The sequence below is a fragment of the Mauremys reevesii genome, linkage group 1 (assembly GCF_016161935.1).
Source record: "Mauremys reevesii isolate NIE-2019 linkage group 1, ASM1616193v1, whole genome shotgun sequence".
Lineage (NCBI taxonomy): Eukaryota > Metazoa > Chordata > Testudines > Geoemydidae > Mauremys > Mauremys reevesii.
This window is the reverse complement of record NC_052623.1, coordinates 237,200,444-237,216,217: the sequence shown is the minus strand read 5'-3', so window position 1 is coordinate 237,216,217 and position 15,774 is coordinate 237,200,444. Positions and strand designations below refer to the sequence as shown.

Genomic DNA, 15,774 nt, shown 5'->3' with positions numbered 1-15,774 from the left:
AGCTGATCTTACAAGGTTTCTGCCATTTAGGATCAAAATCTTGCAAAGAGAGCTTGCGGTATTTTGTTGTTGTCAAATTTAAACTTGAAACCTATCCCCTTTCAGGTTCAGATTCGACAGCAACCAAATCTTGTGAGCCATTTTTGACAGAAACCTTGTAAAATCAACTGATGTTACGAGATGTTTTGGCCCTTGAACAGTCTCCTAAACAGAATCGTGCTCCAAGCAATGCTACTTGGTCAATCCCTGAGTTCAACAAACATTTTCAGTTAGTTTTCATTCCTTCAAGATGAAATGCATAGTTTGTGTCAGATATGATGAAGACAAAACTTTAAATGAAACCATTGAGCTGTGAGCTTTGAGCATGGGTTTGTGAGTTTTGCCTGCCATGTGACTAAGTTTTGTTAAAAAAAGCTACATGTTCAGTCTTAAAAATAAAAAAATCTGTCCAGAAACAGCCCACATTGAAGGTTTAGCCAAAAGACTTGTAGACCTGAATGACTTACACCAGCAGTTTCCACACTCAACCACATAGTGAGCTAAGCTATCTTGTTTTCTGCCTGCTTTCACATTCTTTCAGGGGGCTCTTCCAACTCTTGTTTTAACGACGTTTTGCTTGGAGTTGGCTTTCTTTGCTCTGTTTGGTTGCTCGGCTTCCTGCTTTCCCATTGTGCCAGATGCTCTTATGTACTTGCTTTGTTTTTATTTTGTGTTCTTTATTTGCAGCGGCGGTGACCTAGGGCTCTTTGTCCTTGATCTCTGCAAGTTTGCTCTGAACAAGTTTCAATGTGTTCTGGGGCCAGGCAGCCTTTCTAATAAAGCACTTTATGGGACTGGTGAAGTTTGAGGCAAAAAATGAGCTTACCTGTGTATAATACCAGTCAGCCAGGCAGACCAGTTTTTTTTCCCTTGTAGGATATTCACACCATTTTATTTCTGGGTTCTGCCTGGTGGTAATTTCAATTTTCAGCCCGGCACTTGATAATAAAACATGGCTCATTAAATCCGACATAAGAGTTTGTCCTGAAAGTGGTTTAATAAATATATGTGTCAAAATTTAAAGCACCACTGGCATGTTTATGCAATTTATTATGCATATATGTGCCTGGAGATCTGATACAGCTGGAGATTGTTTTTACATGTCAACGTTTGTATGAGGCAGCAGGTGAGGTGATGGTGGGGAGAGGAGTTGATTTTACTGCAGTTTTAAAACTGCTACTAGCCAAATACTATAGAACAACTAAGAGAAATTCCATTTTTAGGAATTTAAGATCCTGATCCAGCAAAACACCTAAGCATGCACATAACTTTGAGCACACAAATACTCCCACTGACTCCAGTGGGACTAATCACATGCTCAGTTAAGTACATGCTAAAGTGCTTTGCTGTGTCTGAATCTATATTGAGCTGCTTAAACAGTCAGTTATTGCAGCTAATTGGCTAGATTGTGCCTCTGTATTTGTGTAAATGGGAGACTTGGAAGATATGAAGAGTTAAGCATCTGTGGGAAATGAATCAGAAAAAAATCTGTCTCTGTTGTACATTTTAAATAAAACCGAATGAGACTGTTTCTCCCCTTGAAAGAGTTAAAAATATCCAATGCAGAGAGCATTTTTTCAGGTTTCCTCAGCAAGACACAAGCTTTTGCAATCAGGAAATCAAGAGGCAGTCTGGCTAACTTTGGTTTTTGAAAACTGCAGCTCTTGTCAGTCTCTGAGGGCTTTTTCAAAAGGTTTGGATGAATTATTTTTTAATTACAAATTCATTTTCTCTAGGTGAGCTGGTATTGTGGGCTGCATATTAAATGAGGTTTTAACATTTTTTGCTTCCCCCCTTTTCAAATGTAGCCATTGTATTAATTTTTTTAGAAACTTGACAACTAGTCCTTGTTTTATTTCTCTCTCCTTTATGTGCTTTTGCCAAGAGGTCTTTTTTATTCTAAATTTAAACTGTGAGTGCTGTAACTTTAACTCCTTACATAGGGTAACATTTTCCAAAGTACTTAAGTGACTTGGGAAGTCAATGGGATTTAGGTTCCTATTTTGAAAATGGCACTTGAGGCTCCTAATTCACATGGATCCTTTTGAAATCTGTTTACCCATGGTCTCTCTCTCTCAATCTCTTCTCTGTCACTATTGTGATACTAGAAAGGTGATGAAGTAACTTCAGTCACAGTCTTTGGGCCAAATTTTCAAGAGCTTAACACCCCAAAACGGCCATTGTTCTCAATGGAAGCTGCTGCGGGCTGAGAACTTTTGGAAATTTGAAACTCTAACCACTTCAGTGCACTTTAAAAAAAAAAAATCTGGCCCTCTTCTTTTAAAGGAATGATGCTAATCGTGTATTTCTTTATAGCTTCTTTCTTGCTAAACATTTTCTATTCCCGTCCAACAGTTATCGAGGTGATTCAGGAAGAGGCTGCAATATCTCTATTTTACCATCTGAGACAAGAATGTGTCTGCTTAATTGGGAGTTGCTTTTTACTGGAGTTAGAGAACAGTCTGTAATGCTAAAGGAGGCCTGTCTTCCTCTCCCACCCCAACCCCCATTTCCTTCTTCTCTTCCTTTTACTGTAATGGTCCCTTCCTACCCTAAAAAAATACTGTAACCTCATTCTCCCCCTTACCAACGAGTCTGTACTGCCCTGCTGCCCGCAGAAGGGGGTTATAAGTTAGTAGGCTGGAGTTCCCTGACCTAGTCTGCAAGAGCTGCTCTGCCCTATTGAGTAATGCCTTCCAAACTGTTCTATGCAGGTTGCCCCCCCACTTACTCTGGGTGTAATCTTTGGCCAGCTGACAATGGCTGGGATTGTCACAGGAGTGTAAGGGAGTAGGGCACCTAGTTCACATTGAAATATGAGAGGATGTGAGTGCCTAACTCCCTTAGGCTCTTTCAAAAATCTCAGTCTAAATGTCGAGGAGAAGAACGGAGGGGTCGGAGCCCCTATCAAGACATGGCCTGAGAAGAGATCACTGAAGGGCTCCGACATGCGGTGCACAAAGAAGGAGAGAATGGGTACTTTATTGTATACGCTGAGGAAGTGATGTTTGCTTGGCTGAAGTGAATGACGAAGCAGATACATGTAGCTTCTTTATGAACTCACAGAAGAGCAATGTCTAAACTATTGCAGAGCACTTACTCATCAGATGCCTTTGAACTCTGTCTCCCCCTTGCCCCCCCCCCTTGAAAAATACATTACACATGAGTCTCTTTAGTTGTGTGCTTATATCTTGCACAGCATTAAAGAGCTGCTGCTATTGCCTCATGGAAATCTGTTCAAAACATTTTTAATTTAAAAAAAAAAAAAAAAGACCCATGTAGGTAGGGAGCCACTTGAAGTAAGCACCACTCGGAGCCTGCACCCCCTGAGCCTCTCCCCACGCCCCAACCCCCTGCCCCAGCCCTGATCCTCTTCCTGCTCTCCAAACCCCTTGATCCCAGACTGGATCACCCTTCTGCACCCCAAACCTCTCATCCCTAGCCTCACCCCAGAGCCCACACCCCCAGCCAGAACCTGCACCCCTTCCCGCACCCCTGCTGCAGCCCTGATCCCCCATCTGCCATCCGAACCCCTCGGTCCCAGCCCAGAGCACCTGCCTACACCCCAAACTCCTCACTCCCCAGCCCCACTCCAGAGCCCACACCCTCTCCGACACCCCAGCCCCAATTCTGTGAGCATTCATGGCCCGCCATATGCTTTCTATTCCCTGATGTGGCCTTCAGGCCATAAAGTTTGCCCACCCCTGTTTTAGGGCGTGCCAGCAGTGTCTACATGGGGCAGTTAGAGTGCAGCACATTAGTGTGCTTTACCAATTACGTCCCTCTGGTGCACTTTGCTGGCCCCATGTAGACAAGCCCAAAGTGTCTCTCTCTGCTGCTGTGAGGTAGCTGAACCTCACTAACTTGTATAAATTAGCTAGATACACCTTGTAATTAGCACATCCCACATGCCTGTTTCTCCCAGTGTTGCTGACTCTTGTGATTTTTTGTCACAAGTCTCACAATATTTGTTTTTAAATCCCAGCTCCTGTCATCACAGGATTATATATATATGTCAGCTTTCATATAGAAAAACAAATTAAGATCCAAACGCTCATTGCTGAGGAGAAAAGGTGGAAATGGGGATTCTAACAAGAAAGCAAAGCAAATCAATGGAATCTGCAATTTTGTATATATAACATTTAAAACCTTATGATTTTGTAGCCATTCTCATGATTTTTGGGCACCCTGCCTCATGGTTTTTGAAGACTTGAGGTTGGCAATACTGCCTCTCCACTTATAAGCAAAAATTTAATAGCAGAAAGCAAGGTCTCTTATTACAAAAATTACATTACTTCAGCAAAATGTACGTTATATATAGAGCTTAACATAGTAAACTGGAGTAAAACAAGTGAGGAACTACATTTTTCCCCATGCTAGTGCCAACTAAACAAAGGCATGACACTGTTTTGCCTGTTACTTTTTAGAGGATTATGTCTGAGGCCTGACAAATTTAATATTGTTCCTTTTAAAAAAGATTCTTTATGCTCCTTTCTGCTTCGGTTAGCACATGCAAGATTTTACAGTTAAGCTAATTTAGCATATGGGACCTGTCATGCACAGTACAGAGTGACTGTCGGGCTGGCTCAGCTGGCTAGAATTTTGGTTCCACACTGCTCTGTCTGTCTGTATTGTGCTGTGGGTGCACTATGTAAAGTCTCATTCAGGTCACCAGACGTCCCAGTATTAGGGGCCTTGTCTTATATATGCAACTATTGCCCCCCGCCCTCCCCCCCAAAAGTGTCCTGATTTTTCACACTTGATATCTGGTCACGTGACTTCTCATCCATGTATTGCTTGGGTTGATAAAGGACTGGGATTATTCTTTCAGAGAGTCTGTTTAGTCCATAGTAGGAGCTAGAGCATATTGTCTTTGTAAAACACCCATCCCTTTCTGGCCAGTGACCAAACAGCTGTGAAATACTGTTTAGTGTGTATATATACCGCTGCTCTGCTGTGCTCAGGTCTTTGTGACTGTTGCCCTCTAGTGATTGTCTTAGAGATCTTTCTAAAGACCAATACTGTATTAATTGCCTATAACAGAGAGTTAGCTCAAGTGGTAGAAGCCTGTGTTTTGGGAGCAAAAGGACCTGAATGGAATAATAGATGACAGTGAGCTGTATATTTTCATCACCTATTACTGACTGGCTCTAGAGAGGGAGAGAACTCTTGCAAGATCTGGGCCCCAAAAAAGTTCTAGCGTCTCTTCACCACCTGATCTCTCTCTTGTTTGGAAGTAAATATACAAGATGATTATTCATGCAGGGTTACCTGTTTCTGGTCCTTACTTTGATTGCTGCTTGTGATACAAGTAACTCGCTTCAGTGATTAGACACTTGCCTCCCATCTCCATTCTCCCAGGTTCTAATTGACTGGATTAACGATGTCCTGGTGGAAGAGAGAATCATCGTTAAGCAGCTTGAAGAGGACCTTTATGATGGGCAAGTGCTGCAGAAGCTTTTGGGTGAGTTGAAGCTACAGAAGGGGGGCTTTGCAAAGAAGTCAGCCCCTCTGGTTTGATGGCGAGTTGCCCCCCACAGACTAGCTGTCTGCAGCTTTGGTAAAGTTAAATATTCAGCCCATCCACTTTAGCCATCAGACACAGCATCAGCCTGTCCTATCTTTCTGTTCATGTGGAATAGGCGAGAATCCTGCTCCCCGGAATGGGTGATTCATGCTGATGTCTAAACTCTGCTCACTCGGGAGAACATCCCAGATAGATGAAACGGGGGGTAAGGAGACATGTGCTAATCCTGGTCAATCAAAGTGAAACTGGCTTAATGTTAGATCTAGTGTGTCCAGTTTTGAAAGTCTTTGGGCTGAGAGCAATCCATTTAATAAATTATAATGGTTCATCTTTCCGGTCAGAGTGGATGCTCTTTCAAAAATTAAATTTGTACAATGTGGCATGAGTGGAGTACACACTCTGTGCCCTTACACATGTCTTGGGTTTGGGGGAGAGAGGATCTTCAGTCAATCAGTAGATTAAGTAAATAGTTATTCTAGCTATCACTTGGCATCCCCCTTACACCTTCACTTCTCCATTTGCAACCACTCTCCCCTAATAGCTTCTACCCAGAATCCTTTGTTTCTCAAAGAAGGTGCTGCAGGAATCATTGCAGTGGTTCATAAGCTAGAAGCATCTCATGGAGAGACGTAGGCAGCGTCTGTGCTAAAGACTTTATAGTGGCACCGCTGTACTGCTACAGCTGTGCCTCTGTAAGGTCTCCCGTGTAGCCGATCTTTGCCTGTCAACATAGTGCTATCCACACCAGCACTTTTGTTGATGAAACTTTGTGTTGGTCCTGGGTGTGTTTTTTTTCACACCCCTGACTGACAAAAGTTTTACCGACAAAAGTGATAGTGTAGACAAAGCCTTAGAGCTTCAAGTAATAGAAGATCGGAGACATGCTAGAGAAACAGGCTCATAGTTTCCTTAATTCTTGTGACCCGCAGATTGAGAGCGACTGCCCATGGACCATTGTCAGTGATCTGGAAGGGCTGGAGTGAGGGGTTTCAATTATGCTAATTTCATTAGCCCTTATGGATGCTGCTTGCTGAATTTCCCCCATGTGACACTTAGAAAGAGCCCCACAGTGTTCCGGTAAATGTTCACAAAATCTTTTAAACATTGATTGACAATAATGGCTTTATTGTGCAATGAAAACGCCTCAAAACACAGCTTGAAGGAGCTCAGTAAAATGGGAGGAGAGCTTTTAAAATAAATTTTAAACTATTTATTTTGGAAGTTTTAACAAGCTTGCAGATCCTTGCCTTGTAAATGTCAGAAACAAAACAAACATTACAACAATTAGCTTTTGTGTAAAGAGACATTATCCAGGAATATAGTCACCAGCTCTTTCTATCTAACAGGGTGTTACCATGTTACAGAATGACCATCATTACAATACCTATGTTTCTAGTGACTTTATGAAATAGAGTGAAATCTCTATGCTCATATAGTTAACAGACCAGGTATCTCTCTCAAATGTTAATATTAAAAAAAAAAATTGGATAGTTGTGCTAGGGGCTTTTTTTCTTTTTGCAGGTGAACTTTGAGTACTGAATAAAAAAAGTAACCCAATATCTAAGTGTCTTTCTGTCCTCTGTATATTTTGCTGGGTATGTAATCGGTTTGTCAGTTTTTCCATAACCACAACCTCCTCTCTCTCTCTCGCTCTCTCTAATTTATTTTTTTGGAACCATTCCTCAATGGTTGGTCTATTTTTCTTTTTCCAGTGAGAGGCTACCAATAGCCAAGCAGCTACTAGCAGATGAGAGATTAATTCTTCATTTCCTCAGGGATGCTGGAACAATTTGTATAGTGGGGGTGCTGAAAGCCATAGAACCAAACTGCAAACCCTGTACATAATGGAAACCACTTCAACCCATGGGGTGTGGCAGCACCCCCAGCACCCTTCGTTCCAGCACCAATGTTTGTGTGACCATTTCCCCTAAGAAGCCCCAGGAGGCTTACCAAAGGATCCATTTGGAAATAAATATCCAACCATTTGTGATATTTGGTTACAAATTGCATCCCAGTATTCTCTAATGACTGGACATGTCCACCATATATGCATGAAATCTCCTTGTTTGCCACAGTTTCGCCAACATTTCCCCCCATTCAATCTGTCTCTATTTTTTGACTTGGCCTAAGTGTTTGTATGGTTGGGGCCAATGAAACAGTATTTTAAAGAATTTTTCTTTTTTAGTGCTATAGACTGAGGTTGCTGGTTCTCTTTTCCACATCAAACCCTATTCCTCTGGAGTAATTTGTCTATCCACATCCTTTTCCCAGCATGTCGTTTATGGACCCTTGTTTTTGTGAGGAACATTGTTGCAAAGATTGATATAAAATAGTTACAATTTTTTTTGTCTCCTAATTGACCAGACTCCATTGCTTCTATTAAAGGTAGCTTTCTGTAATCAACTTTTCTAGAGCACCGAGAAGCAGAATGCCTGACTTAAAATGGAGGAGCTTTAAACACTGGCTGGTCAGGCTATGACTGAAGGTGGGGGTACCTCTTAGCTGAAAGTGTTTGCACAAACGCGTATAGCTATGGATCGGTGGTTGCATTCAATAGACTATATTGTTTCTTTAGAATTCCGTCCTAGCCAATGGTTCTCAGCCGCACCAGTTTAGAATAAAAAGTATTCAGACATGTCAATATAAATCAAAAGTTTTGGCAGGGCTCCCTCCATGTCAGGTGCCCCAGCCAAGCATTTTTAATTGAGGTGCTCCTTCCTACAAAGTGTGCTGCTTGGGCAGCACTTCAGAATAATTGTGGTGTGCTGCCTATTCTCTAGGAGTCAGTTTCAGCATGCTGGGGAGCTGGCGCTGGTCAACGGTGAGAAACTGGGAATTGCTGGTGTGTGGCTCCCAACTAGCTGCGGGGGATAATAAAAGGGCAGAAATATGGTCTCTGTGCTCCCTTCCACATGTTGTTGCTTCAGTAAGTGGCGGTGTACTAAATAATCTGGGTGTTCATCATAGGGAGAGTTTATACAAATCAGTGAAATTCTATTGAGGGCACAGTGGCACACATATGCTCCAACTCTGCAGACACTTAGGCCAGGTCTACACTATGAACTTACATCGGTATAACTGTCGCTCAGGGATGTGAAAAATCCACACTCTCGGGCGATGTAGTGATACTGACCTAACCCCCAGTGTAGACAGCGCTATGTCGATGGGAGAAGCTACCGCCTCTCACAGAGGTGGATTAACTATGCCGATGGGAGGCGCTCTTCACTGAAGTGCGACAGCAGCGTGGCTGCACTGCTGCAGCACTGTACGTGTAGACAAGCCCTTAGACGTGTGCTTAACTTTATGCATGTGCATAGCTTTGTTAAACTCAGTGGGAAGTCTTGTGAGTAAAATTATGCATGTACGAGTTTGCAGGATCCTTGCCGGGTTGCCTTTCCCCCCATCTTCTGCCATGCAGCCCTTCCTCTTCTTCACAGGAGATCCACAGTCATCACAACTGGGCTCCATCTCGTGCTCTAGTCAAGGCTTCTTGACTGCTTTAGCCATAGCCATTGCATTGTTGAGGCTAAATGTCGTCTTGTACTAGTGACACAACAAGAGGCAATGAAGTATGTGGTGTTGGAGGGGCTTCTTCTGCTTGGGGTCTCACAATATGTGAGCAAAGTTGACCCTTCATTTCACCCTTTTGCATGCACAAGAGGCTCATAAAGTAGGTTCCTTCACCCTTGTGCACCGCTTGATTGTTATTGTTTCATTCACGTGAAAGATGCCCTGAGATTTAATAACAGAATTCAGATGCCTTAGAGAATGTATGACAGGTGAAAATCAGGAACTTGTCATCTGGAGAATTCTGAAGCCACCCAGAGTGGCAGATTAGCCAATGGGTGACAGATTTATTTAGAGGCTGTGCCTCCTTTGCAGAATTTGATTAAGATGATAAGTAGTGCCACTAGGATGCCATGATATACATAGTGTCAGCATGAAAGATTAGCAAAATCTCTATTTGCTGGGCTGTCAATACACCCAATCCCTAACTTGTGTCAATACACCCGATCCCAGTAACAATGAGGCGTCTAACAAAAAATTCACTTCTGTTAGATGTAGGGCTTCCCCCCTAAAAACATGTTCTAGCTGAGAATCAAGTGAAGTAAAGGCACTGGGCTTCCACCCCCAAGAGTGTAGTGAGCTGGCCATTCTTCCCCTGGCCTGAGGAAGAGAAGAGGAGGTACCTTTTGCTGTACAGCTGATTGGAGGACAACTTGGTCTCCTTGCTTCGCCCCCACCAGTTTGAGGAAGAGTAGATAGAGGCGGCTCAACTCCAAGTTCATTGGCTTGATGGGGAGAGGGGTAAGGGGAAAGGAGAAACAGTAGTGTGTGGTTCTGGGGGAATAGGTCAGATGAACTATTGAGGAATCCCAAATTTTAGGAATATCTGTGATTTTTACCAAAACTTGCTGTGCCTTGTCCATTGTAAAAAACCAACCAAACAAACACAACAAAACAAAAAACAACCAATCAACTTAGGCCTTGTCTAGATGAGAAAGTTATACCAGTTTAACTTAAATCTATTTTTAAACCAACTTAGTTAAATGAGTATAAACCTCTGTGTAAATGCTTATTTTGGTTTAAGAGTTGGCCTACTTAGGTTATGTCTACACTGTCAATTATGTTGGTATAACTTATGTCACTCAGGGGTGAGAATAAGCCACCCCCCGAGCGATGCAAGTTACACCAACCTAAGCGCCGGTAAGGACAGTGCTATGTCGGCGGAGCTTCTCCCACTGACATAGCTACTGCTGCTTGTTGCAAGTGGATTAATTAAGTTGATGGAGAGCTCTCTCCCATTGGCTTAGTGCGGCTACACTAGAGAGCACAGAATGGTTCAGCTGCAAGCTCTCGAGTGTAGCCATAGCCTTAGATTTAGCTTAAACCGACTCTTAATTGACTTCAGCTAAACTGAAATAACTCAGGTTTCAACCAAAATAAGAGTGTCCACACAGCATTTGCACCAGTTTAACAAAATCAGACCTTTAGTCAAAGTGGTGCAACTTTCTTGTGCAGACAAGACCTTACTGTGTTGAACTCATTTAACTATAGGGGAGGAAAAAGGAAGGTACAATGGCTAAATTTTTGTAGTACCCTTGTGAAAATTATTATAATGTAACACTTCAACAATACTACCAGCCAAGGATCTCTGTGTCTTACCAAACACTGACGTTACTGGAAAACATCACTGTGAAGTTTAGAAGGTAAATATTCCCATTTCACAGGTGGGTTACTTGTCCAAACTGACAGATCTAGGGATTAGAACCCAGGAGTCCTGTGCTCTTCCCTATGCTTGTCTAACAAGTCCTGCTTTGCTTGTTTGTTTGTATGCAGAAAAGCTGGCTGACCGTAAACTGAATGTGGCAGAAGTGACGCAGTCTGAAATTGGACAGAAACAAAAGCTGCAGACAGTTCTGGAAGCTGTCCATGATTTACTCCGACCCCATGGCTGGACAATCAAGTGGAATGTCGACTGTAAGTGCCATGTGCAAAAAAGTCTGCTTTGAAGTGAGACTGTGTCATGTTCATGGATGCAGAGGAAATTATTTTCTGCTGCCCATTTCAGAAATGCAGCATCCATCCTTGTAACCAATAACTTGATCACATATTCTGTGATGCAGTGTTTTTACAGACTATTAATAGTAATCTATATGTGTAGGCTGTATACATAGCATGAGAAGGTTGGGCTTATACCATATATCTTCCTACCTCTGTGGTTCTGGTTCGAACTCCTTCAGATGAGGAGGGATATGTCATAATTGGACTTCTTGAAATGTGTCATTTCTTTAAGCATATATTATCATTAAAACATTGTTTTGCTGAATCTCTGTAGATCTGAGAAACTTGTTAGCCTCTCAAGATAGAGACTTGAGAGCTTGGACCCATTCATTCATTCTAGGATGTCCTGTTTAGAGTAAAAAACAACGAGGAGTCCTTGTGGCACTTTAGAGACTAACAAATTTATTTGGGCATAAGCTTTCGTGGGCTAAAACGCACTTCATCAGATGCATGGAATGGAAAATATAGTAGAGAGGTATGAATACACAGCATATGAAAAGATGCAAAAACTACAAAAACTAATTTTCCCCCTGCTGATATTCACACCTTCTTATCAACTGTTTGATATGGGCCACCTTGATTACACTGAACTCATTAGCACTACAAAAGTGATTTTTTCCTCCTTTCTTGTCAACTGTTGAGACTAGCCCACTTCAACCTTAATTGAATTGTCTCATTAGCACTGACCCCTCCACTTGGTAAAGCAACAAGGACTCCTCGTTGTTTTTGCTGATACAGACTAACACGGCTACCACTCTGAAACCTGTTTAGAGACACTATTTCTGATGGAGTAAGCAGAAAGAACGTCCCTTTAAAGTGTGGCCCTTTATCTACAAAAGAATTTGTGATGTGTTTCCACCCAGAGAGTGAACCATCTTAATGTGGCTTATAAGCAGGTACACCATAGCCTGTGTAATTTTGCTACAGATGTATTCAGGGTGGGCATTCTCAAGTATAGGTCTGATTTAATACAATTGAGCATATCTGAACTTGTTCTAGGAGATGTGCTAATTCACTTTAATAGCCAATGCAATTCTGTACGTCTGTGGTGACTTTTATGAATATGCACTACTTTGTTGATACAGTCAGCTGTAGGTCTGAGGCTGTGCGTACACCTAAATTACTACTGTATGCATTATACACTATATATTATGGAATATGCTCCCTCAGGTTCTTTACTCTTCCCTGAAGAGAGGGATGATCTGGACACTGGTCTGGTTTCAATACTTGGCTCTACTTTTGACTTGTTTTGTGTCTTTAGACAATCGGTTCCCCTCTGTAACCATATCTGTAAAGTGGGGATAATATTTATCCAGTGGATACAGGTCAATTGGATTCTTAATGTTTGTAAAATTGTTTTGAGATCATTATGTGACAGGACTAAAGTGTTGCCTTGCTAACCGATACAGTTTTTCAACCTTTTTTTCCACCCCTCAAAAGGCTGGTTATTTAAAATCTGTTTTCGACTTTTGTGTTTTTTACTTCAGCAATCCATGGCAAGAACCTAATTTCCATTCTCCACCTTCTGGTAGCTTTGGCCATGCATTTCCGGGCTCCCATTCGACTTCCTGAGCACGTTTCTGTGCAAGTGGTAGTTGTAAGGGTAAGTATAAACTCCCAAGTATAGTTGGGTAATAATGGCTGCCATCCATCACCCTGATCACTCTGCTTATATGCTGCAACCCCTCCCCCACCATCTTTGTCTTCGTTATTTAGCTAATCCCTCCCCTGTGGTATTCAGGAGGCCGGAGTGGTGATCACAGTGTTCCCTTCTGGCCTTGGAATCTATGAATCTTACAATCTTTTATGATGTGTTCACAGGGTACCTAGAACAATATATCCCTAATAATGGTCGAGGCCTCCAGTTGCTAATGTCATACACAAAAATTAATAGTGTATAATGCAATTTGCACGTCAGAGAGCTCCATTTGTTGGCTTTTTACTAAAGGTAAATCATTGTTACCTCCTGCTCATTGAAGAGGGAACCATTCAAACAAAAACAACACCAGGATCTGGGGAGAGGTTTAGAATCTCTTATTTGGAAGCCCATTGTGTTTCCCAGGGACCAGTTCATTATATCGGTTGTAACACTCTGGTTCCTCTGGTTCTGCATTTTGACCTTGATCATGGTTGCTCACAGCTCCATTCCTCTGTTTGCTCTGCTCGATTAGGGAGATGGGGTTAGACCCAAAGAATCCTGACTTCTAATGTACTGCTCTAGACATTGCAACAGTCCTTTCTGTCTTTGCTGCCTGGTCCTGGCTTTTTTGCCCATTTCTCTTGGTCCACAAAGAGCATTTTGCTACTTGCAGGGCATTCTCACTCTTGTTTTTTTGTCTCGATTTCCATCATAACTCATTCACTCTTCCCAGGCCACGTGGTTCTCTCTGGCCGATGAAGCTGCAAAAGCCCCAAAATGGGACCTGAACCCAGGTTTCCTGAACAGCTACTGACCTACCAATGCAAACCTTGTGGCTGGCTGCTGACTCATGTCCTGCTTTAAATGTTCAGTGTGATGGCCCATGCAGTTGTAATGTATGCACGGCTGCCAGCATTGACTGTAGATTTGGCAGTAGCAGTGTGAGGTCACCCCTGCTGTAGTGGGATTCATTTCAGGAATGAGATGATACATGGTGTAGTGGAACTGAGTCCCAGGCTTCTGCTCTGCAACCACAGATCATTCTTGTAAGATGAAATTAGACAATGACAGATAAGACATACAGTTTGGTTTAATTTAAACACTGACGTTTTTCAGGCTGCCAGCTGGAATGCTTAAGGTATGTCTTCGCTGCAGCTGGGAGCATGCCTCCCAGCCCAGGTAGACAGATCATGTTAGCTCTGCTCAGCAGCAGGGATGAAAGTAACTGAGGACACTTACCGGTACGGGGGGTCGGGAAGGCAGTGGGTCTGGCCCCTGGAAGGGGTGGAGCGGGGTATCAGCATCCCCCAGCCAGCCCTTGGCCCGTGCCGCCTGGGCTCCTGTGTTGATTCAAAGGGCCTGGAGCTCCGGACGCCGCTGCTGCAATAGCGGTAGTGGCATCCGGAGCCCCAGGTCCTTTTAAATCGTTGGCCCCAGGGGAGCCGCTCCCTCTGCTCCCCCCTCCCCGGCTGTCAGCGGCCAGGGGAGGCAAAAGGGGCAGGGACGTTAAGGTACCGCAGGGTCCTTTGCCGCAGCAGCGCTTTAACATTGCTGCCCCCCCCCAGTAGCATGGATATTGCAGCATTGGTGGTGGCTCAAGCTAGTCTCCCGAGTACAATCCTAGTTTGAGCCAAGCTAGCATGTATCTGCACACTCCTAGCTGCAGTGTAGACCTACCTCGGAGAGACAAGAGGATGTGTGTACAGGCGAGTCTCATCTTATGCTGGGGTTACGTTCCGCTGTCAGCTCGTAAAGCGAAAATCGCGTATAGTCAAAATTACATTGAGTGTAATGGTGGGCGGAATCGCCCGCACTACAGGTACAATATTCAAAGAGTTATTTTTCTCTCTTTTTTTTTTTTCTTTTTTTGCTGACTGCACAGAGCTGAATTCGTGCATGTTAAATGCGCGTAAGATGAGACTCACCTGTATGTACATGTGCGCACTATCTATGTATGTCATGTCACTGAGAAATTTTTTTTACATTTACTATCCTGATGTTACTGTCCTGTAGTATTTTAAAATACAGTATAACTATCCTGTATTTTAAGAGTTTCAAATAAGGTGAAAAATATTTGTTGTTGAATTTGTACATGATTCAGTCTTAAGGAAATATATACCAGTTCAATAACGTATGTCGGTTTTTAAAGCGTGTATCAGCATTGATAACATTTTAAATAATACATATTAATAATAATGTATTGTTAGCATTGTATTGCCTAGAGGCTACAGTCGCAATCAGGGCCCTGTTAGACAAGGTGCTATAGAAATAAGATAATAGATGGCCCCGCCCCTGATCCTACAAACACTTTTATGTGCATTCAAGGGGATCCCTCAACATCATGGAAAGTGATTGCAGTATGTAAGCATCTGCAGAATTTGGCCCTCATTTAAGAAAAGATGTGAGAAGTGACAGTCAGTGGGACTTAGACTCCTAAATCACTTAGGCACTTTTGACATTTTTACCCCTTGGAAAAGTCTTACCTTGATTTAGTTCAGCTCGTGCAAACTTCTAATGTAGACTCAGTTAAACTGGTTTAACCCTTGCTTAAAATTGGCTTAGCTTAGTTTGGTAATTTACCAACATAAGCCTTATTTGTTTGAGGCCTTTTCTACACTACAAATGTCTTGCCGGTATAGCGGTACCAGCAGAGCCCCCTAGTGTAGATACATCTTACAGTAACAGCAGGAATTTTTCTGTTGGCATAGTAACACCCCCTCCCCAAACCATTTTAGCTATGGCAACAGAAGCCCCCTTTTGTTGATATAGCTGCGTCTACACTGGGGGATTAGCTGGCATAGAGATAAGTGGCTATAGGATTTTTTTTTCCACACCCCAACCAATTTAGGTGTGCTAACAGAACTTTGTAGTTTTAGACCTGGCCTCAGTATGTCCACTTTGGAATTTTGCATGGGTTAACTAAATCAGCTTTAAATTGATTTAGGCCAGGTCTCCTTGACAGATTTTTTTGGTCAGAATAGCAATGTCGGTCAGAGGTGTGAAA

At 42.7% G+C, this 15,774-nt stretch overlaps 1 protein-coding gene across 5 annotated transcripts in view; it reads left to right on the top strand.

Moving 5' to 3' along the window:
* PARVB (parvin beta) overlaps window positions 1-15,774 on the top strand; it is a 103,448-nt gene that overhangs the window by 51,322 nt on the left and 36,352 nt on the right. For all 5 annotated transcript variants that reach the window (XM_039512113.1, XM_039512149.1, XM_039512129.1 and 2 more), the window contains exons 4-6: window positions 5,401-5,503; window positions 10,907-11,047; window positions 12,619-12,734. In XM_039512113.1, the coding sequence (XP_039368047.1) occupies window positions 5,401-5,503; window positions 10,907-11,047; window positions 12,619-12,734 (360 nt within the window). The remainder of the gene's footprint in view (window positions 1-5,400; window positions 5,504-10,906; window positions 11,048-12,618; window positions 12,735-15,774) is intronic.